General features: G+C 33.5%; 1 protein-coding gene across 1 annotated transcript in view; it reads left to right on the top strand.

Annotated features, from left to right (window-relative positions):
- Positions 1 to 18,849, top strand: part of LOC130451249 (regulator of G-protein signaling 17) — an 80,421-nt gene extending 61,572 nt beyond the window's left edge. The window contains exons 2-7 of the mRNA XM_056790145.1: positions 6,224 to 6,507; positions 8,246 to 8,338; positions 10,607 to 10,668; positions 11,804 to 11,970; positions 12,061 to 12,287; positions 15,999 to 18,849. Coding sequence (XP_056646123.1) covers positions 6,224 to 6,507; positions 8,246 to 8,338; positions 10,607 to 10,668; positions 11,804 to 11,970; positions 12,061 to 12,287; positions 15,999 to 16,014 — 849 coding nt within the window. The 3' untranslated portion in view covers positions 16,015 to 18,849. The remainder of the gene's footprint in view (positions 1 to 6,223; positions 6,508 to 8,245; positions 8,339 to 10,606; positions 10,669 to 11,803; positions 11,971 to 12,060; positions 12,288 to 15,998) is intronic.
- The last annotated feature ends 6,956 nt before the right edge of the window (positions 18,850 to 25,805 follow it).

Raw genomic sequence — 25,805 nt, 5'->3', positions numbered from 1 at the left:
ATCTTAGTATCTTTCCTAGTTGAAGTCAAATAAAAAATGTAGGTGCGATTTTATCTGATTTTAGATCGGCACTCAGGACGAATTGGAATTCATAGTAATAAAAAAGCTGATCGAATAGTAGAAGATTAAGTACTTAATGGAGTTTTTTGTAACGTATATACAAGAAGAGATCTGATTAATTCAATGAGAGATGGAGAGAGAGAGAGAGAGAGAGAGAGATACGTTGGTTAAAGTTTGGTAGGATAAGGAGGATTTTTGTAAGGAATTTGGTTTGTTTGATTAGGCCCTGATATAGGAATTGCTCCTCTGCAGGTTTGGGGTTGTGGTGGTTTAGTTAGAATGTGTTTGTCTAACTGTTTCTAGCAGGGTATTGTTGCCGAAAATATGAAGTGGAGCTTGCAAGTAAAAACGGTATTTTTTGAGTGGTTTAATTATATTTTTTTTAATTAATTTGGTGTGGACGGGTACAACTGCGGCTGCATTATTCCCTATCGTCATTTGGCTGGAGAACCAGTTCACCAGGTTGCAGGGAAACAGCAGAAAACTTGCAGCAGCGAGGATTTTGGTGTCTGTGGAGAGGTCGTACGGAGTTTGAGGTTTTTTCAGGGTGACTGGGGCAGTTTCCTGGGGGGCTTTAGGTGTTTCCATCCTTTTCGGACAACGGGGGTGGAAGGCGGAGTGAGATCCACCGCAATTTTTAGATGTGGGGGAGTTTGACTTTCGGCACTTTTCTGGATTGTGATCGGATGCATCGCAAGGGGGAAAGATAGGTTTGCAAGTGTCTGCGGAGTGGCCGTAGAGGAACAGCGGATGTAGTATTTAGGGACTGCAGGAATGGAGTTAGATGGCTGATGGAACAAATTATTTATATTTATGAGACGCAAGTTGTATACTTCAACGTTGTCGAACACGATCAACGGCATATTATCACTTGAACTTCATCTGTACACTGAGCCATTAGAAGTTATTTAATCCTTTTATATAATTCCCAAAAAGTTGAACAGTTACCTAAAGACTTGGTTTAATGAGTGAAATTCTGTCGATTTATTTTATGATGAACATTCCTTCTCAAAAGAAAATTCTTTTTACTGAAAAGGCTTGTTTTACTCGTAGGAATATTACTAATATACATAACTATACGTTATCATGAGTATTCAGATGAAAATCCTCTTGTAATGAATCCTCGACATTTCCAACGTGATTTTAAGATTAATATTTGGGTCGGCCTTATCGATCGTTATTTGATTGAATCAATTATTTTTCCAAATCGACTAAAGTTTTAATGATGACGTTAAATCGTCATTTTTAAATATCCAGGTTCCTAACAAAACTTCGTTCAAACCTGAAATTCCAGAGGCGAATAGATCTATTGTGGTTAAACCATTTTAAATGCATGTTTAAGTTGAGAAAACACATTATGTAAAGCAGATTATCTTTAGAAACAAACTCTTCCAAAGAGTCATATTTATATATGTAAATCGATTTAAAACACACATTTTAAGGTTAAGTTATTTTAAACTTGTATGCTTTCGGCTTATTATAAGTGTATATAAAATAATTTTGTTTTCCTTCAAGTGTATAATAATATCTATATTATTTTCGGCAACACAGATCGTAGAAATAACCTATTCTTTTACTAGTAAAATAATGAACGCTTATATTATACTAGTAACTTCAATCTTTTGTTGACGTTATTGTAGAATATAGCGAGCAATTCGGCCTATATACAAATACGTCCAAGACGAAACTATTGGTATTCTCAAAAATACAAAGAAACGCAACCCTAAGACTCTGGAGAGAGATCATTGAACTAGTGTCATCTCTAAAATACCTGGGTACGCTCTTCAACCTGCAATGCGACCCAAAACTCAAAATAAGATCAAGAATTGAGCAAGCGCGGAAAACTCTGAACAACATGAGGACACTTCTGGCAAACCGCAACCTCAGCCTGGAACTCCGGACCAGAATGCTTCGCTATTACATCTTCTCTGTTCTTTTGTACGCATGCGAAAGTTGGACCATGTATGCGTCCACAGAAAATGTACGCCTACAGGCGAATGCTGCGGATATCTTGGATGGAACATAAGACAAACATAAATGTCCTGCAGCAAATGGGTAACTTCTCACCACAAAGTTGCAGTACTTAATACATATAATGACAGGCGGGCGATATGCCGGTCAGCCGCAGAGAAAATTCATGGCTGAAAGATTTACGCAGATGTCTCGGACAGGCGCCTACAGAGATTTTCAGAGCTGCGGTTTCTCGTGCGACAATAACCATCTGGATCGCCAACCTCTGTAGGGAGACGGCGTCGTAAGAAAAAGAATAAAATAATGAGAAACGATAGCAATGTCTTATTATGGACGTTGTAACTAAGTAGGCAGGAATTGTCGTTTAATTTTTATTGAATTTGATGTTTGTCGGTTTTGAAAAGTGTATTATAAAAATGTCTCAAGGAGAACAATTTCAATGTACACCTCCGTAATTAGTCGAAATAGCTAATTCCACTATTGAAACATTAATTCCGACGAAGTCACTAAAAGTGTACGATTTTTTTTTATGAAAAATTTAAAAAATGGTGCAAAGAAAATATTGTACGAAGATACACAGAAAATGTTATTTTTGCTTATTTTACGTATTCGTCAAGAAAATTGAAAAGTTCGACACCATGGGCACAATATTCAACGATTAAAATTCAATTAAACATCAAACATAATATTAAAATGGAAAAAATCAAAAGTATTAACAAAAGATCAATTTGATAAATTTCTTCAAGATGCACCGAATAATATTTATTTAGCAACAAAAATAGGCACTTTCTTATTTTGTTATTATTATTACATTTATTAAATCGTTGACCAAGGGCGTCGCTTATGACTAAAGGGGGGCAATATTATGGAGTATAAAAAATATAAACGCCTGGTACAGTCGAGAGCATGAAGCGCTGCATTTTGAGTGCCTCGATGACGATTGTAATAAGAACGGTTCTAATATCAATATCAATGTATAAAACTTCACAAACGATTTTAAAAACGGTTTTCAAAATCTTAATATCATTCTGAATATTTCAATACTTCCTACAATATACATTAAACCTTAGTTTGTCGTGCGATGCGGAATTTATTAATAGGTAAGGAAGTCAATTGCTCGCCTTAGGACTTTAAACATTTTTTGGCTAGCTACATTGCATCTCTAGGGGGGGGGACTGCCCTCCTGTCCTCCTTCAGAAGATTAATATTTAAATTAACAACAATCAACGATAGCTACCACGGTAAAGCTTTTGTGTTCCGTCTGCGGTTCGATTCTCAGCGTCGACCGATTATTTTCACTTATTTCAACGTTTGTTTTTAGGTTATATTAATACTAGCTTTTACCTGCGGCTTTGCTCGCGTTAAAACGATTAAAGAAGGTAAAGAGATTATTACAATAGAACTGAATCCATATAATTTAAAGCAAGAGTTAGAGTTTCTTATTTTTGTTAAAAATTCCTTTGTTCGTCTGTAATACTTAACAATTAAGTGTTTAAAGGCTCTTCTGGTTCTCCCTTCTCGGGAAGAGCGCACCAAACTCTGGGAGTGTATTATACACGTGAAAATAATGTAAAAAAACTCATATGTTCTTATCCGATTTTCATTTGTTTTCAAGTTATGGAGTAATTAAAAATGTTCATCTAGCTTTCAACTTATATCTGAATTTCAACATTATCAAAGTATGCCATGTTCGAGGCTCAAAAGCATTTGATAATTCTGTTGTTTTGATGAACTGTCAGTGGACAGTGAACAGTAACTGAACATTTAATTTCGAATTTATGTGATTGTTAGTGCTGCAAAATGTCAGATAATTATTTAAATTTAGAATATGCAAATATGGTGTTTGTTTATGGTTTCTGTAATGGAAATGCTACAGCTGCTGCTGAAGAATATCGTCAATGTTTTCCACACCAAAGATATCCTGATAAAAACGTATTTATTAGAGTTTTTAACAAATTGTGCGAGACTGGTAAGCTTCCCAGTGCTAACATATCATCTGAACACGCTACTCGACAAGGTTTGGTAGAAGTAAAAAATATTCTGCATCTATGTAGTAGAAGAAGATGCAACTACTAGCTCACGGAGAATTCCCACGCAATTGGGAATTCCAAAAAAAGGGTGATAAACACACTTCACGAACAAAGCTTATTGGATTGGTTGGATTGGTGGTGGAGGTCCCATTAATTGGCCTGCAAGATCTCCAGACCTCACACCACTAGATTTTTGTTTATGGGGCTGGATGAGAAATGAATTCTACAAAATAAAAGTGGACACACGGGATGTACTAATTAGACGATTTGAGAATACTGCAACCCATATTAAAGAAGAAAGAAATGAATCAATTGGGAGAGCAACAAACGCTCTTCGTAGACGAAGCAGAAAATGTTTAGGTTAGTCAATGGCAGTATTTTTGAACATATATTGAAAGAACGCTATGATTAAGAAAATTTTTATGTGATAATTTGTTTATTTGTTAATATGCTATAACTTGAAAACAAATGAAAATCGGATAAGAACATATGAGTTTTTTACATTATTTTCACGTGTATAATAAACTCCTAGAGTTTGGTGCGCTCCTCCCGACTCCCCTGTATAATGACAATAAATAAAGAAAAATTCTAAACAACTGAAAATATTGTCAATTGGATTGGATATTATCGTGACCGTTGGTAATACAGTGGAATGGTATTACAGTACTCAGGGCTGGAGCTTCATTACTGGAATGCTAGATGGCGTTAAAAATGCTAGATTTTGAGATTTTTGACAAAAAAGTGTTTTCTAACTCGTAAAAATAATTTTGTTTCATAAAAAGTATTCTATGTTATTTCTAATACCTCCACGAATTTGTGTACAAAATTGTATGATCTTATCTTGAGTAGTTTTCGCGTGAAATCGTTACAAACAAACTTACATTTCACATTGATAATATTTGTAAGGATTTGGAATCACAGGAGTCTGTAGATGCGATGAACTCGTTCATTTGAAGTACAGCGAAATCCAAGATATAGGAAATTTAATTTTAGTAAAAATCACAAACACAAAAAACAATGGTCGTTTCCTATACTTGGAGATTTTTATTTGAACTTAGTCAGACAGTAGGTATACGGCATTTCGTCCGGTTGATATGGAATGGATCCGCAGCGTTTTTTATTAAATATCAAAACGGTAAATGTCACCGTGTGGTAATAGATATACATAAAATTTCAAACGTTGCAAAAGACGTTGCTATTTCTTTGAAATTAACAAATCCTCATGAATATACAGGACATTGCCTTCGTAGGACTTCAGCAACTATTTTAGTTGTAACGGATGGGACATTACCGCTTTAAAACGACATGATGGATGGAAATCCACCAGTGCGGCTCTAGGGTACTTAGAAGATTCTGTTTTCAGCAAAAAACAAACTACACAACAATTACTTCATTGGAAAGAACAACCAAGTACGAGTTCTGGAATCAAAAGATATTTACATTCAGGAAACCTTTCAAATGAAAATATTTCTAACATAATAAATATAGACAAACACCTTATTAAACATAACATCTACACCAATGACAAGATTGTGAATGTCGAAGCCGAAAGCGGTGGCATTGGCCTAAATTTAAATAACTGCATTATACAAAACTGCACCTTCAATATTACAATTAATAAATAGATAATGCTTATGCAAGCCATAATTGTTTTATTTCATATGTTTATTAATAAATGTTTTCAATTTATTTCTACTTATAAATTGCATTATTTTTACCCTTGAAGAAAAAATAGTATATGTCACTCGGAGCAGAAGACCCATTATATGTTTCGGCAAACGCCTATACTATATCGTTCTACAATAATTATTCGTTAACTTATTTCAAACTTCACGATCTAATAAAATGTTAATGTAAATCTACTGTAATTTATTTGGATCCTGACACTGAACTCCACTAATTTTCTACGTTGTTATATAAGAAAAAAGATCGACCAAACTAATAATCGTTTTAATAAACCCCTTACATATGGCCTCGATTTTGAAATTTATATTAATCGAAATGTGAAAAAGGAAATTTTCCTTATTTAATAATATGTATGATGTAGAAAAAGTTTTTTCTATCACGAATCGCGAAAAAAAAGATTTTCTGACTTCTTATATGCATGTATTAACCACTTATAACTGTATTGGAGAATATTTCTTTTATTCTTTCTATTGCAGATGTCTTGTAGCGTTACTGAGCGGGTCCCGGATAACAGAGGCGCAGTTGTGGGTCCCCAAGGGGGAGCAGGTCCTACAGGGACAACCGTAACCGTAACTGGAACAGGATGTAGGCTACGAGGTACCGGCGCAAGTAATGTGAGTTTAGCACCATCACCGAATTCCAGGGGTAGCATACCGATTTCAAGTGCTCCTCAGAATGGGCCACAATCAAGTGCTCAAGGTGCTCCGCTACGGCCAAAGCCTTGTTGCCTCCTATGGTGCTGTTGCTGCAAGTGTCCTTGGTAAATATAAAGCTGTTTAATCAACAATATTTTACATCCGTTATTTTGTTATAAAATCCACATCCAACTTTCAATTGTCAAATAATTTAGTAGAAATTAATCGATTTATTAGAAAAGAAAGAAAGAAATAAATTAGTATATGAAGTTTAGTGAATATAAAATACTGTAATGGATTCACACCGGAACAAAACATTTATTAATCATAAATTCTTCCTATTTATGCCACATAAACTGTTTATCCATGAAAATAAGTCGTATACGTTCTAGTGAAGATTCGTATTGACATTTGCATTTGGGAAACTGAATCAAATTACGCTTCTGCAAATTCAAGTTAATTTATTCCACTTTTAGTCTTTACGATATTGCATTCAACAGTTTGCTGTAAGGGGAGCAATCGATTTATTTTATACTATAAACCAGCTGAACACATATTACTAATAATCTGATTTCTATTGGATTTTGTTGATTATATTATAACTACGAAATTCATACTAGTAATAGAGCTTATCATCGAATTCTCATTATGTTCAGTCTTAAAACTTGGCCTGGCCTAAAGATGACGCTAGTTGCTTCAAAAATACCACTGTGTTAGAAAGTACACAATCTATAATGCATATGTTTCAAGTTTGAAGACACCACGTTGTTTAGTATCTGTTTGGCAGCCATCAATAGTGAACGTTTTCAGTGAATTTGTATACATGGAAAAAATTGGTCGTCGTTATATGATACAATACTTTTATTTGAAAAGCCTTCGCCCAACCAATATAAAAGCTGAACTAGATTCTATTCTGGTTGAGACTGCTCCTTCGTTATTAATAGTAAAATATTGGATAGCGGAGTTTAAACGAGGCCACACGTCGTGTAACAGCATCGCAGTGGTCGACCAAATGTGGTCATGACTCCAGAGATGTTGATGAATGATTGACGATTGAAAGTGGTCGAGCAAGCAGAAATAGTAGGAATTTCAAAAGTTGCGCTACATCGCATATTGATTGAAAATTTGGACATGAGATAGCTGTGCGCATGATGGGTGCCGCGTTTGGAACAAAAACAGAGATGTTTCCATTGAGTTTTTGTTGTTGTTTCACAGAAATAAAGGCAAATTTGCGCCAGAAAATCTATCAACGGCGAGTATTATCCGAACTTGTTGAAACGTTTGATTGAAAAAATCAAGCAAAAACGACTGCATTTGGCTAATAAGGAAGTGTTGTTTCATCAAGACAATGCACCAGCTCACACATCCGTTATTGCAACGACCAAAATAAATTCTTCATATTTAGCCCCCTCTGATAATTTTCTCTTTCCACACATGAGAAGCTGGCTCCATGGTCAAAGATTTTTCGACAATGAAGAGGTGATGTTGGCAATTAATGGTTATTTTGAGGAGCTTGACGATTCTTATTATAAAAAGGGTATCGAACTTATTGAACATAGCTGAGAAAAGTGTATGTAGCTAAAAGGAGATTACTTTGAAAAATAAATATTTTTTTTTCCTAAAATTATTGTGTTTTCTTTGTTGGGACAAGTACTTCTGGGACTATCTTTCTATATTAAATATTAATTTTAAAATGCTTGGTATCAGGCCTCAAAAGTATGTATTAGGGCAAAAAATATTCATTTTCGCGTGGAAAAGTGTACGAAGTTTGTAAAAGATTTGAGGTGTCCAAGTACCACAAAATTTATATCAAAATTGAAGACTATTTCTACCAATATAATGTTGAGTTTTCTTTTGTTTCAGTTCAAATCCTGGTGGAAAAGCAAACGATGAAAACGGACCTAATAGAAATTCAAATAATTCGGATGTGATGTTAAATTGTGAATTGGAACCACCGTAAGTAGAATCAGAAATCTTCTATCCATTTGTAATAATTATAAGTCATTTTTTTTCTAAATAAATTTCCAAATGTTGAACTTTATAGTGAATACAGTGTCGAATTATGTATCTAGTGAAAATTTCGCATACTTACATATTTCTTTCTACATGGTTTCATCAAAAAAGACTTTATAATATCATTGAAACAAAGTAACTAATATGAAATTTGAATTAATCTCTTTACATACTGCCTTGCTAGCAATGTACCTAGCCCAATGATAATTCTATGGCTGAAGCATTTTGGAAGTTTTTCATCTGTTTTGTCGTGGCGTCTCAATGTTAGAAGGGATTTCAAAACGTTTCCCTTTCAGCCCTTCGTTTATTTTTAGCAAGAGCCATTGTCACAATGGAGAATATATGTTTCAACACACCATTATTAACTTCTGAGATTACAAATGTTCCCCCTGTTTTCTCATAATCAGGTAAAACTTGACGCGTTGCTTAAGATTTATATTTCACGATAGTCAGCGCAGATACCGTTTTTTTAAAGCGACTATAGTAGCAAACTGTAATCGAAAGTAATCAAATGCTGCTATAAGGATTCACGAACCGTACTTTTTATCCCACCTCGTATTTATATGTAGCTATAAAGGCCAAATAATTCATATTTTACTTGTAATTAATTACTAATATAGAAATGAGTACGTATTTCGATTAAATATCACATATCAGCCAATAAAAAAGATAATCTGACAACAGTGTATCCAGCGAAAATGTTTTAGTACGGCATGTCAGATCCATCTATCTTCAAAGAAGGTAGAGTTTTGTAGTCTAAATTCTTATTTTTAATAATTTTCTATCACACATTTTATAAAAATCAAAAATATTTTTAGTAATCCCTTCACAAAATACAAAATATCATAACGTACTAATGAGATAGCAGAATTCTTCGAAAACTAACCAGGTGACAGAACAATTTTGAGTTATATATAAGAAGGAATTCTTAGGTGAAAGAAATCATCTTATCCATGAATTTTGCACAATTGACTTCTTAAGATTGTCTTGAAACTCAATCTTAAATATTTCCCAAAAATTTTATTAGAAAAAAAATTGGTTTTTACTTTATAGTTCGGGAATCATTGTGAAATGAAAAACTACGAGACAAACTGTTAAATTCAAAATTGTGTCATATTCTGTATTATTGATAAAATAACTTGTATTTTCGTATTTTTAAAATGTGGTTTCGACAAACTATATCATGTCAACTATGAATAATAGGTATTGAGATTTTGAATGAAATTATGGAAAGAAAACCGCATTTCTTTCTCGACGGAAATTATGAATATTTCCAGTTTCCTCAAGTACTGGGTGGACAACTTAGAACTAATATCTTTCTTCATTAACTGTATCATTTAAAGAAATGGCCCAATTGTTTGTCCGCTTAGCCACACCACACATTTACAGACCAATGACCCCAATGTTGGATCTACTGCATCCAAAAAGGGATTCGTTTTAGATCAGTAGTGCATATTATGGCGATTTACTCTACCATTATATTAAAACGTAGTCACGTCTGTCCACAAAATTCGTGAAAGCATCGTCGTGAATCATATTTAATAGCCAGTTGTGATTTAATTCACTGACAAAAAATAAAACATTTTTGAATAATAGATAAAATTGAACACAACTAACTTCAACAGCTTCAACTATACGCTTAAAAAAATTGTGGCAATTCACACATTTCTTAGGATATCTCGGGAAAGAAAAAAGAGATTTACATCCGTTAATTAAATAAATCACGATATATAAAATATATGAAACATCGCCCTCTAGCATTAACGTTACTTATTAAATTAGAATTTATATATTTAGTATTGCTGAACAAAAGCTCATTCGAAGTTCATAAAAATCGGAAAGCGGAATCGAACCTACAGGCATTTTTTCATAATAACGTTCCCACTCTCCCCCCCTCTTATTTGAAGAGATAGACTAAAACTTGTTAAATAAAAAATGCACAGAATTTGTTGAAGAAATCGATTATCGTATATAAAGTGCCACTTAAATGGGTAAATTTAAAAAAATGATTTTTTAATTTTATATTTTCAAATACATCTGAAATTCAGAAAATAATTTTCACGTATTGGAAAGAGGCCATTATTTTTTTTTTTTTTTTCTAAAGCCATAATATAGTCTGTTGCCCACCCGGTACATACCATTAGTGGTCTCCACAGTATATGACTTCAATGCAAACTCTAAAATAACTCTAATAATAAAATATATTTTCAGTCCTTCGTTAGAAGAGATCCGGAATTGGGGCAGATCTTTCGAAAAACTCATGAAAAGTCCAGGTAATTGAAAACTTTCCGATTTCATATTGTAAGATTCGGTTAAAAATATTCAATAAATTCCTCACATACATTATAGTTTTGTTTGTGAAATACATTAAGGACACTTCGATTTGAGGTTTTTTTACAGACACCTTTATAAAATTAAAAACAGAAAAAAAATAGCTTTAATGTGGTGTAAATTAAATGAATATACATAATGAAGGAGAAGTTTTTACGAAATCATACCTGTTTACACCTGGGTGCGCAGAGTTTACGGCTAACCAATCAGCAGCAACTGTGATTTTTAAAATCTTTCAAATATGTACACTAAAAGTCAATTAATTAGATTTTTATTAATAGTACTCGTGGGTAATTTTTAATTGGCACCTTATGAAAAATACATTCCCCCACTCGTAAAAATACTTCCAAATGAAATATTGATTGTGTACATTCTTCATGTCATAATTTTGCAGCGAGATCCCGTACTATGAGGAGCTGTTTACACACCCTTACTCGATGCGACGTTTCATTGAATCTCGGTTATTCGACAAATTTTATTGATCTCACCTAACGATTTTGAATAGTATGGTTTCTTTAGGAGATACAAAAGACTTCAATAATCAGCGAGTGCTGGTACTAGGTTGGTTTTCTATTGCTTTCCTTGTAACCTAAATATCCCGCGCATGTGGACGACCTGAGTATATAATAAGCGTCGAATCTCCACTATTAAAACGATTGAAACAACGCTGTGCCGTCTACCCATAAACTGTATCTTTCTCTTTAATTTCCCGTATTTTCTTGACTACCTCGGCTATTATAAACTTTTGTTTCCAATGATGTCTTAACAATACACGAATTTCGCCCTTCCTCATAAATAATCAAAGATAGAAGGGTTAAAAGATAAAAGTTTTAATAGAATTAGAGACTAGTCAGTCTAACAAGTTACGCATGTTTAAACTGAGGCGTAGTTTTTCACATAAGAAAACCGATATTACTTAAAAGGCACCCTCTGATTTAAAAATTTAATTATGTTCCAACACCATCCAAAATTGGACTGTTACTTAAGATTTATACAGTGTGCTTCATTTTTTTATATTTCCCACTTTTGTTACCTTATTTCATATCTCATTAATAATCTTGTAAAATATATTTTCAGCGGGTCGGCAGGTATTTAGGGATTTTCTAAGAGGAGAATACTCGGAAGAAAATATATTATTTTGGTTAGCGTGTGAAGAACTCAAACGGGAAACGAATTTAGAGGCAGTAGAAGAGAAAGCAAGAATTATTTACGAAGATTATATTTCGATTCTTTCTCCCAAAGAGGTTTGTATTCCATAAAATATTAATGTGAAACAAAACTTCAGAGTAAAGAATTTTTTTTAACGAGCTATTTGATGTTACTTATTGATATAGGTGTCGCTGGATGCGAGAGTACGTGAGATTGTAAATCGTAACATGGTGGAACCGACTCCACAAATGTTTGAAGAGGCACAACTTCAAATATATACCCTAATGCATAGGGATAGTTATCCACGTTTCGTCAACTCACCGTTATACCGATCATTGTCTCAACAACAGAGTGCTTCTTCAGCTCCCCAATCTGCTGTGACGACATCAATGATCACAACGGCTTCTTCGGGGTAAGTAAAGTGGCAAATATCAATAATTATATACCCAATAGTCTATTGTGAATTGTTAAAACACCCTTTATATTTGCCATTATTTTCTTTACCTTCGTATACAGGCACAACACGTAGACAACTTCAAGTATTATGTGCAACAAATCAACGCACATTATAACATTTCATTTTTATCCATTTTCCTGTATTTGTTAAACATTGATCATCTAATTGAGCTAATGTGGTATCATCATTTGGTTTTGGAGTGCGTATCTTTTATACTAACAACTAGAAAATCACGTAGATTGTGGAGAACTGAGTTATATGGAAAAAAATCCATTTTTAGATTTGAAAGAACAGGAAATGAGATTTTGAAAATTTCTCACAATTTGTCTCAGAGAGGCAACTGAAACAAGAATAGTGTTTTTTCTTCATTCAACCCTTCTGTATTTAAAATACTTTGGCACACCCCTCTAGATAGCGCGCTAAAGACTGACTGCTCTCGAATTTATAATTAAAAAATATTATATAAATAAGAAGTTCTGACAGAAGCAGGAACTCGTAGAGATAGCTTAATGTGATGTTGATAAGTATAAAAATAAGTCATTATTTGAGAAAAATAAGCAAGTTACAGGCCTAAAAATTACAATCAGGGAGACAAACAAGATGATATCTATACGCTCAGCGGCTATTTCAGAATAAAAGACTACTTTTTGTTCAGCTTCAAAATTTGTAAATCATACTTTTGTTCACAGTTTGATATTTTTTTCCAGTATTAATTTTTTAAAATCTGTTTTTAATCTATTTTTTGCACCTATTTCTACCTATGTACGAGGATGTATTGATATCTAGTTAGCCTAGATCAGTTCCATGCATAAACAAAATATTGCGTTACCATAGCAACGAACAATAAATTATTAGAAGTGTAAGTGTAAAGTTTGACGTCAAAAAAATAAACCAGAGTTACGCAATAAATTAAAAGAAAAAAGATGTCTACCGAAATTGAGAAAATCATCAAGAATTTAAAAGGGTTAAGAGGTAAGCAGATTTACGAAGATATGCTTAATACCCTTGGTGATCAATGTCCTTCGTATGCGACTGTGAAAAATTGGACTGCAAGCTTCAAACGAGGTAAATTTTTCATTGAAGATGATGACCGATCGGGAAGGCCAGTTTCTGTGTCAGTCCCCGAAAATATCGATGCAGTTCATGATATGATTTTATCAGACCGTCGAATTGGGCAAAAACGGATATCTGAAGCACTGATATACGAACGCGTTCACCATATAGTTCACGTCAATTTGGACATGAAAAAAATTGCTGCAAAATGGACCCACAAATGTTTGAATGTTGACCAAAAGCGTGCAAGGGTAGAAGCATCGCGTTCGATCTGTGCTCGATTTGAAAACGATGTAGACTTCTTAAACCGAATTGTTACTATGGATGAGACTTGGGTACACTTCTACGATCCAGAAACAAAGCAACAATCGATGGAATGGCGACACTCTAGTTCTCTAAGACCTAAGAAGTTTCTTATCCAAAAATCTACTTGAAAAGTTTTTGCTTCAGTTTTATGAGATTGCCATGGAGTAATCATGATTGATTTTTTGAATAAGGGTGGAACAATAACTGGAGATTACTATTCAACATTACTGACCACTCTACGGGAAAAAAGACGCGGAAAGCTATCCAAAGGTGTTTTTTTTTGCAGGACAACGCCCCTGCACACAAATCTCATGTTGCCAAGCGAAAAATTCGTGATTTAGGGTTTGAATTACTAGAACACCCCCCTTATTCACCAGATTTGGCTCGGTTCGACTATCATCTCTCTCCTCAACTGTAAAAAAGTTTAAAAGGTCGTAAATGTGTCTTCCAACGAGGAGGTAATAAGAGCTGTGGAGGTCTGGTTTGCAGAGCAAGAACATTTTTTTTGAAAGGTCTAGAGACGTTGCAGGTTCACTCTAATAAATGTATCCAATTAAGAGGAGAATACGTTGACTAATAAAATATTTTGACATTGAAATTTTATTTGGTTAGGTAGGCTAAGAATTTTTCAACATATCCTCGTATATTATAAAATGACTACACTTCCCTGGTGTTAAAATTAATCCAATGCTTTTAAGAGCTTTTATAGTTTTTCTGTGCGGTTATGCAGGCAGTGAACGCGATAAAAGGTTTAAGGTAGTGTTTATGGATTTTTATTTTTAAATCAATAACCATAACCAACCTCTATATTTTCAACATTTTAAGGTGAGAAAAGCTTTAAATACTCCAGGAAAGGAATTTCGAAATGTTAGTAACATAGTAACTCTCTCTAGCATAAATGAATACTCTATATATTCGTTTATATAATTTTATGGTAATTTAGCCTGACCACCTTGTGTTCATCAACAATATAACGATAAAATATAAACTCTGTCCAGATTATTCAACGGTTTCAAAAGTTATACCTACAATTGATTTCACACCATGATGAGCAAGCCTGGATTGCAAAACCAAGAACGAGCATGCAAGACTTAGGTTTTTTCGCAATAAAGTCGATATTTTTGAGTCCAATATTTTCTTTAAACTTTAATATAAATAAAGATAATAGGAGTACTGAGAATGGAAGTGAATATCTTGTTATATATCTTTTGAATACCTGGGAATCATTTTCATAGAAAACGGAAAAACAGATATAGAAATAGCGAACTTTATTATAAAAGTAAATCAAATATACTGTGCTCTAAATAAGACCATTTTCGGAAAAAAAGTAATAGGTAAAAACATAAAAATAAAAGTATACAACTCGATAGCAGTAACTACGTTAATATATGAAAGTGAAGTTACGCGGGCAGAAGAAAACGAAAGCGGGCATGCGCTGTAGCGACTGCAAAGCTCTTATACTACATACTCCGCTATTGTTGACATTCAGGCGTCAGTCGGCGTTGTGCTACAGCTACGTAAACATGTCCGCCATTATTGATGCTCCCGCCAAGTGTGAATTACGGAGTGTGATTCGATTTCTACAGACTGAAGGCAATAGTGCTGCAGAAATCCATAGGAGAATGAGTCGTGTGTATGGTGTCGAAAGTTTAAAGATGGCTGTAATGATGTATACGTTTTGAGTACGTTTTAGAAACAAAGGTAAGTTCAAAAATGCGGCAGCAGCTAAATACTTTTATGGATCCCTAGACCGCTCGATAGGAAGGACTTAAATTTTCCAAAAGCTTTGATTGGCTAAACCTTATTGTTAATTGGCGATTAATCTATGCGTTACAGACATATGATTATTTGGTAATTTTTAATCGATTTTTTTCGCTCAATGCAGTGATATAACTCGCATGCGAACGTTTTAAAATACCCTCTATATTTATTAATATTTTGAACATTTTAATCAGGATTGGAACAAATTAACAAAGCAACAGACGAACTCAACTAGTAATTATACTAATATTGAAGGTGCACTTTGTGCAGTTATTAAATTTTATAATTATTACTAAGTAGAAAAAAATTAGAATAAACGCGACTTGAACGTTGGATCTCTGTGATGTGACCCTTGTTCTCTAGCCATTACGCTATGGAGACCTTATTAATAATTTTCTTCACTCACTACTTCTTAAAGTATGTTTTTTACCGCTCTAGTGCGTAAAGTGAAGTTTTACGCACTCGAAAGTGTGTCTAAAGTACGTACGCACGGTAGTGGAAAAATGTTAAAATTATATAGTTAAATAAATAATATATTTTTTTCAGGAACCAGGACGGTTAACGCCGTACCCTTTTCAACTAAGGCGGCCTAACGAGAGACACGACAGTCGACAATAACCTCGGCGGGCGACAGTCGACTATACAAGGCGTCTCAAAAAAGAAGATTGCCGCAGCCGACTCGGAGCCTAACGCCGATTCTTCGGAGCATTCCTCGCACAGTGCACTGTGACATGTGACCGTTTTAGGGCCACAGCGCCGGCGCCGCATAAACCCCATAAACACAGGACGCTGTGAGATTTAGATGTGTTCGTAAAATCAGTTTTCCGGCACATGTTCACTTTGTACAATAGCAATCATATTTCTCTGAACTGGACCTAATAGTCGCTCACTTCTTAAAATTAGTGTTGTGTAATAATAACGAAAATATGATTCATCTCATTGTAAGCTGGGTAAAAAAGTTGGATGGTATCGACTGAACTATCATCATGTCGAACTAACTAAATTTTCATGATCACTTTATGCGATATTTTGCGAAACTGATACATTTACAGCAATAAAACAATTATACAATTAGCAACATTAAGACAAAGACCTTCAAAGGTGTATCTTTGGGCAGCTTGTATATACCGGAAGGATCCTTGTTCCCACTTTTGGTAGTAGCGTCTTCGATTTCTATAGCTTTTGAATGGTTGGTCACAGTCTTTAGAATGTTTTACAGAGTTCTAAAATGACATCCTTTTAAAACATGTCACAATTTCGAAAAACAAATTACTTAACTCATGATCCTGGGTTCGATTGTCCTTCAGTACAGAGCTTTCTGGCCACGAGTCGTCTGTCAAATATTGATGCATGATGTGACCGTTTAAATTTAACTGTTCAATCGTAAACCTTATTGTTAAACGACAGTCATCCCATTTCTCAAACAATCAATATTTGATTGATAATCTTCACTTGTGCCCACGGAAAATTCATAAAGAAGAATAATGATCCCATTGCGCTGATAAATTTTAGAACAGCAATTCGGAATTTGTAGAAGTTGAATTACTGAATTTTTTATCATAAAAAGAGAAGACCTCCAGAAGAATAGTTGATTTCATAATCAGGTTTACGTTAAATTAAAACAATTTTATTCATACTATACTACACTGTAACCGCAGAATCCAGAATGGAGAGTACCAGTTACAAATAATGTGTCTTTTTAGTTAATTATATATGAGAATTATTTGAAATAAACCTTTGTATTCGTTCTGAAGCTCTTTCATAATTTTGAAAATTGAAATTTTGAACATGAATTCAGTGTATAAAATGATAAGTAAATTTTTTCATGCGGTAACTATATCAGTATCGCAATTGAAGTCTTTTTAATTATTGTTATTATTGGCTCATTTGCACAATCACGTGGGTGTTGGTAGCACTTAGATTAGCAAGTGTAGAACACAACAAGCTTTTTATAATTCAAAATACGAGTTATTCAACCCTACTTGTAATAGAAAACGAAATAGATTAAGCAAATGACGCCTACCTCAATAATCTATTAAAATTACTGCCTTTTATATTTGTATTCCTAATTTTTCACCAGCCATTTTATTACTTTTGTTTAATCCTGTATACACTGTGTTGATAAAGAATGAAAAATATGGATCGTGCGTGAAACTCACGATTATTTCAAGGCTTGTAAACTCTAGGTGATCAGCTGATCAATTACTTTAATCAGAAAATTATAAATCACTTTATATGTAGGAAGCAATACAAAAATAAATTTTTTGACTCAGAGAAGTCATTTTTCATTATGTTGTAGTAATCTGATAAATTTGGTATAAGACATATAATTTCACGAAAGATTCGATACATTAATTATGGAAATTTTAGAAAAAGGTATGTTTCACTCTGTAACAACTTGTTGTTCTTGGTTTTACCTTGTAATGTATATTTTGTATAAGAAATGTCGAATGTGTATATATTGTATCCTTTTTATCAGAAATAAAATTAAGTTTTTGAAACTCAAGAATTAGTATAAACCAATCGAGTTCACAGATGGTTGGTTGAGAAAAAATTAACAGATTTTACCTGTTATATTGAAAATCAAACTATTTCCAAGATATTCCTAACAAATATTTATTCACAATGGTAAATATAATCAAAAAATCAATAACTAAACGCCATAGAATAAAATGATGATTCATTATTGGTAATAATTGTATCTGCATTATCATCGAAAATATGTGGAGTGGTCAAAAAAGATTTCAAGTCGAATAAAAAAATATTTATTAACAATTTGTGGAAAATATAAGAAGGAATTCAAAGACATGCATACCTAATACGTTAGAAACATTTCTTCAACTATTGCTGCATTGATAATGTCTTTTAAGAGCTTCGCCACTCCTCGCTACATTGTGGATACTGTCTACATGACGGAAAAAAGCAACCCAATTTCCATACATGCTATAGTTCTTCCAATATCAATTGCAGATTATAAAAACTTATATAAAAATCCTTGCCGACAGTTTTGTTTGGTCTATGATAAAGGTAGATACCTCATTTTATATTATTTTTATAAATACTTTCAAAAATATGTATATCTTATGTATTCGTTAAAAGGCAATCGAATCATTATAAATTATACGCCATTATTTAGACAGATGCACTTAATTGTAGTCCTGCTTGGAAAAAAACATCAATATACCTCATTAACTTGTTACAACTGAATATTGAATTATAAAACGTAAATAGACTAATAAAATGTCCCTGCTAATAAAGGAGTTTGGTTAAACAGGGTACCAGACGTGAACTGAGTCCTTTTTTACCCCATTCGTTTTTTTTTTCTGGAAAACGAAATTTCAAAGCAAAAACCATGAAGGAAAATTAGTTATTTACAAATAAAACAAAAGAAAAGAAACATTTCAATTCCAAATTATCTTTATAAATAATCATGGTAGTCAGAATCGTCTGAAGTAAAGTGACAATTTGATTGAACTATGAAGGGTTGTAAAGAGGGTGATAGTCATCATAGTCATCTTCTTCTTTGATAACATGTTCAACACAGTTTTTCCAAAGCTCTTGGCGGTCAGCTGCTATAACTTTCTTTACGAGTTCTACAACCTCTTTTCTCAGTTCTGGTGACTGATTACATTTTCGTAAAACTGATTTTACGTTTGCTCATATCAACTCTATAGGGTTAAATACGCAATAGTAAGGAGGTAGTCTGAGAAGAGTATGATCCTGCTCTTTGCACAGCTTGACAATATAATAAGTTTTCTCTAAATTCAGACCTTTTATAACAGTAAGCAATTCTTTGTTTGCTGAGCCTTTTTTACGATCGCTGACAGGAAGAAAAATATTTTTTTCAGACGTAAATGCTAAAATTTGAGCTTTGTTACAACTACTATTTGGTATCTTAAGGAGTTGCCGCGAGTGGTAGGATGCGTTGTCCATAACGATTACTGACCGGTGGAATGTTAGCTAAAAGCTGTTCATTAAACTACTTAAAATAATTCTTCTGTCACATCTTCATGATAATCAGCTGCACAGATTTTAATTTTTTAGCAGATATTAATAGAGCATTGCGTTCATTCAAACAGCAATTTTTATTATTGTCAACCCAACCGAAACTTACTACATCGTGACTGTCAAACTTTCGTGACTACTCGATAAACGGAAAATTTATTTACTCTAGTTAATTCAGCAATTCTTATTATGATTGCATTATCAGATTGCTGAATATTTTCCTTTTTTCTGTGTTTGTATATATAAAATTATTAAATTTATATGTTTATTCTCACTAAACTGTGCAATTTCATTGCCTTCATTCGTCCATGGTCTAAAGCAGGGGTTCTGCACCTTTTTTGCCCCACGCCCCCTCAGAACCACCCACCATATTAAGCTCATATATCAACCAAGTAAAAAACGTCTTGGGCTAGAAAAATAAATGGAATTTCATTTTTAATACCTGATAGTCCAAAGCTATTTTGCCGCTGGTAAACAATTTAATTACGGCATTCTACTTTTAATTGCGGAATTTTTTGCTTTATTTTTTATTTTTATTTTTCTAGGAGGGCTCACGCCCCCCTTGAAATCCTTCCACGCTCCCCCAGGGGGGCGCGGCACCCAGGTTGATAACCGCTGGTGTAAAGAACGCCATATTTCTATTTATTCAAATAAATTTATTAATTAAATGAATCTCATATGCCTTCAGACAGCTTCAGCCAATAGAAATTCATTTATGTCTACAATTTTCATCGGTAAACAGTGGAGATGATGAGTTCACGTGGACTGACATATTGTTAGATATTTCATACGGGGTGTAAACATTTTTCATTTCTTAATTTGGTATGAGTGCCATGCGTATTTATGAAATATTGATTGTTCCTCGCATAACTGTCTTCTGCAATTAATATTTGAAGAATTGTACCCACTGAATGCTTCTCCACCATAGAATCTCGAAGAAACTCCTACAATATACCAATTGTTTTATTTCTCTACAATATGTAGGTTTCAAATGTTGTAGCTTGGAGCGTGATCACCCCTTCTTATAGGATTATAAATAACAGCCTCTTTCGTAAATGTATCATCCTACTATATTTGCAATAATATTTCTTCTTTAATATAAAAATTTTATGTATAAAGTGATCAATAAGCAACAAAAAAGAATTACGTTTTATTACGAAGTATGTTTTTTTCTCTTTGTTTTTGTTATCTTGGTTAACTGATTCTTATTTCATAAATTTTCGATGTTGAATTCAGTATATAAGAATAAATACGAAAAACTTTGCTGCTAGCCGGTGTGGAGAGCTCAGTAACCAACTAAAGGTCTCAAACCTGCGTTTCGATTCGCACATATTCATAAGTTTCACGCAGACGTTCCTCCTTAGATTGGTCACTACTGTCGACGAGAGTCTAACGTTGAAGCATTATAAATAAACACAAAATCAAAAACTCACTTTTCTATGCTATCTGTCAGATATGCGAAGAGATTAAAGACGCAAGGCAACGTAGTGGATGTTACCCTAAATAAAAGTCGTTCGTCTGGAGTAAAGTATGATTTCTACTTAAAGCTTTTTAACACAGTTCTTGGTACTTTTTAAATATAAGTGTGGAAGCGGCGCCCCTATCAGAAATCCAAGTAATCAAGAGTAGGAATTTCCTACTACAAATTTACCAACAGTTCGCAGATGAACGCGAGGACAAATATTACCAAATCTTTTCATATAGATCATAAGTATCCATGTTAGCATATATCGGCAATGTGTATAAGTAGGGTACTATAAGGTAGTAAACTCATCAATTGGCGACTAGTGAACGTGCTTTCAGGCCTGTGAAGACGTGGTTAATATTAGTAGCTAATTGATTAGCGCTTCTAAATGAAACCCATTCATTCTCCACTACCGAAAATGACAACTATCGCGCACGCTAACAGTTTACTCGCTGCTAGTCGGTTTTGACATGTTTGATATTACAAGCGCTAAGAAATGGAGGAGGTCGTTACGTAATTGCTAGCGCTAGTAAATTAGCACGTTATTAGCGGAGTGTACACGTTCGCTTAGGCTAGACTCTAGTCGCACATTGTTGTTTGTTTGACAAGCAATGTCTGAGCTAAAATGGAACGTTGACTGGATAAAGGCTAGGACTTATATATCATATACACTTCCAATCAGACTTCGATTGTGCCCCCTCAAAGCGTATCGGTGCGGGATTTGTATAATTGAGCAAATGTATCATACAAGCTTTTAGCTCAAGTCCGATTTTCGGTTAAACCAGCCGTAACTATCTCTAGTCTTGATTCAAACAATATCACGACGGCGTTGCGCGAAAATGTTTTAAAAATTTAGTAATTGGCAATTATTGAACTGTTTGGAAGAGGAAGCTGAAGATAATCTTCTTCTTCTTTTATTGCCTTGCATCTACAGCGCGTTGGTGATTATCTCATGGTGAGACATCTGTTTATAGCTGCATGACACAGCTCAACGGTGTTATTGTATTATATATGCCAGTCCAGTGTTTTATATTGCGTAGCCATGGCATTTGCTTTCGGCCTACGCCTCTCTTTACTTCGATCTTTCCTTGTATGATCGATTGGGGTATTGTATACATTTCTTCTCTAAGAATGTGACCCAATTATCCAACCTTTAGCTCCCCGCTCTTTTTAGTACATCCTCGTTCCTCACTCTGTCTGTCCATGGTATACGCAACATTCTTCGAAGGATCCACATTTCGAAGGCTTCTAGTTTATTGATGGACGATATCTTTAATGTTTCCATGCCGTACAGTAAAATTGACCACACATAACATTTGACCATTCTAAACCGAAGGTCAAAGGAGAGATTACGGTTACACAACATAGGTTTAAATTTTGATGGTTAAATTGCAAAATCTCGTAAGTCAATTTTTATCATTCATGGGTTTTTAATGTGATAATTTTTTAAATAAATTATTGGTTTAAACTGCAAAATCTTGTAAGTTCACGAACAGTTCTCAATACTTGTAGTGACATCTTTCAAAAGCTAGCAAGATTGATATGAAAAATATATAAAGAAAGAAACCTCTTTAGTAGACTTCCTTCTATAAAATTTCAACAAATCGACCTACGAGCTTTCGCAATTTAACCATCGATTTAATGAATGCCTGCCTTGCTTGTTCAAAGCATCATTTAATTTCCTGCTGAGGGTCTCATTTCTCATTTATAGTTATCCCTAGATATTTAAACGTCTTCACTTGCTCGATAGGCGTGTTATCTATATGCAGTTGGGCACTTATATCACAAGATAAGATAATCACAAAACTTTAATTAAGGATATCAGAAAGCGCAGATTTTTGGTATATTTTGCTTATAAAACAAGATCTACAGAAGGATAGTATTCCACACTCTTACGTCATTTGCTGGAGAACATTCTCGGATAGGAAGTATGTAAGATATATTTGTCCAAATCTTAATTCAATCATAACAACTTATCAAAACCTACTTTGTTTGTGGAATAATTCGGACACCAATTTTAACAAAAGTGCTAAGAATAAGTTATTCGAAAATCTTCACGTTAAAATTAGCGTCAGTACTCCTAGCCACGTGCTAGTAGCTGCTATTAGTCCCGTTGTATTTCTGAGATTATTTTGTGAGTGGTGTTTCAAACATAAAATGATGCCGTATCATCCCCGACTATAAGCGGTGGCAACACGGTTGAAAGAGTCTTTTCGGCTCAAAAAATATTTTTATTTCCAAAGTTTGGGCTAGAATTCGTAGTTGTTCCTACATTAAATTTAAAGCTCGTTATTCTAGACATCTTTTCGCGGGTCAAATTTACTTTTGGGAGAAAAGTGGCTGCTCTCTTTTATATTTTAATATTGGGTCCACATAAGATGATAAATCTTCTTCTCCATCATCAATAGTTTAATTAATTATTGGTGTTTAAATCAATTGATCAACTTTATCCTAATTATCACATCACAATTTCCATCGTCGCGTCGTTCTCGAAAATTAAAGTTTTTTGGCATCCTCGATTTTGAAAAATCGTAGTCATTTTTGAATACAAATGATTGCTTCTCAACAAATTTTTCAAATTCTTCTAGCCACAAAGATGTTGAGCCGATTGAGTTCAACAATTATCATATTACATATAACATATCTACAACAGATGCCATTTGAGTTTTACAAAAGTAGCTTCAATAATAACTGGCATTTGAGTTTATCTTTCTAGGATATGATTTAAGACACATTGGCCAGGTAATATTATCGAGAAAACTGTAGTCAGATAAATAAGATGTAATAGAATGTTAATACTTATTGGCAATTTTAAAATTGGATAAGATATAGTAAGTTATCGAATCACTTTGAATACATAGATAAACTGATTATTATGATAGTTATTACCGATATAGCATACAAGTTATGTTGAAATGAATTGTGATAATATTTTGATGGATTTTTGGAAATAATAAGTAACTAATGCTGCTTTGAAACGTAAAGACTTATAGGATATATTATATAGATGTGATGTTAAATGTACTTAGAATGTTCAAAATGAGAAATGTAACTTGGATGTCAGTCTTTAAGATTGCGTTTAAGCCCAAGAACAGTTTTTGTTAGAAAAGAGAGCTTAATTTTTCCGACATTTTTCTACAAAATTTTCAACAACGGAGCTAGATAATAAGTAAACTTAATATGTAAACAAAAACAATGTGAAGGTTCTTTTGCACCCAACTCAAACTTTTATAACATGTCATGGTTATTGAGGAACACGACTATCCGAATGTTTCTATTAGTTTAGTGCTAAATGTAATTGCTAGAGCTGCAATTTGCAAATAATTTCGTTCTGAAAATAACCTGAAAAAGATAATGGTGCAGAAGTTCTTGAAAAAAGTAGGTGATAGATACTATAGGCCTGTAAAAGAACGAGTTTAGATGTCAAAAATTAGGTAAGTATAAATGAGAATGTATGCTCAAACACTTCTATTCATATTTTTATAATGAACATTTGTTTAGAAAACCTATTCCACTTGTGAAAAATTTAGTTAGTTTTGATAAACTTTAGGGTCCAAATCTTTTTTACCCGACTCTGGGGATGGGAGTAATAGAAACAAATACGGTATATAAGTATTAGTGTAGGAGATTGCTCGGTATACGTAAAATGAGATTTTCTGGATGCTTACCGAAAGCTTCTCTTAAACAAATATCGTGAATCTTATATGTTTTAAAAAAAAATCTAACATAATGTATTCACGATCTAAACAAAGTACTTTGGCCATATTACATTATTTACTTTAAAAATTCTTTACAATAAATAATAATATATCATCCCATTTATTGGTTTTAATGTAGTTCATTCTTATATATTTCATATTTTTGTTATATAAATAAATATTTAAAATACTCTCATCCGTATATAAACTACGAAAAAAGAATAGAGTTAAAAAAATTTGTAATATTATTTAATTCAGCAGTTAATCTGTTTTATTGAAGAAATACTAAATACGTTTTGTACCAAATAATATACGAGGGTTATGCTAAACATGTTTAGATACTTAAACAGATTATTTTGAATAATTTTATTTTCATTTTTTCAATAGAATCTCCCTTAAACTCTATAAACTTCGATAAAACCACCAAAAACTTCTGACAAGCATTATTCTGAAATTTATTTGTCGACCACGTAGCTTTTCTTCAACGATAAAGGCCGGGACACACTTGTCATACATCATTCCGATTCGACTCCGGTCCGATTTTGCATCAAAAAACGGATCGGTGCGGGATCGGTGCGGAATCATTGCGGTATCGGAAGGGGTGTCCCATACGCTTTCGAGTTTTTCCAATTTCCAGCTTCAGCGCTAAATGCTGAAATATTTCAGCAACAGCGATTTAGTCATAGTAGCACTTTGTTTAGAAGAAGAAAACCAGAGGCATTTCATAGAGAACAGAGGAAAATGCAGATTTTGAGTACATTTTTATTTTCTTATTATAGTCCTGATTTATAACAGAAATACAATTTGCTTCCTATTCGAAAAAATTATTTATCTCCTTTTTATTTAATTGTGATGATTCCTCTACTTTTATATAATAAGTAAGGATAATATTTCAATTTGTAGTGTACCTTTGATATTTAATTCCTTCGCAACTTTTTTCAGATCATGTCTTTGTAGTCGACGTTTCCGATACTGCTCGTTTGTCTGATCATACAATACTGGATATCTCCTCTCTTCTTCAATAAGCTTTTTCGGTTTTATACCCGGCAGTATTGCCAATTTAGTAAAAAGAAACAAACACTGCAAAAACTAAAAATACACATTCCAACGGATACACGTCCTGCATGATCGGAGTCGATTAGGAGTGGTATCAGACACGTATCGGAAAGGTGTGAGCTACGCTGT

The sequence above is a fragment of the Diorhabda sublineata genome, chromosome X, assembly GCF_026230105.1.
Source record: "Diorhabda sublineata isolate icDioSubl1.1 chromosome X, icDioSubl1.1, whole genome shotgun sequence".
Classification (NCBI taxonomy): domain Eukaryota; kingdom Metazoa; phylum Arthropoda; class Insecta; order Coleoptera; family Chrysomelidae; genus Diorhabda; species Diorhabda sublineata.
This window is presented reverse-complemented; position numbering and strand designations above follow the sequence as displayed.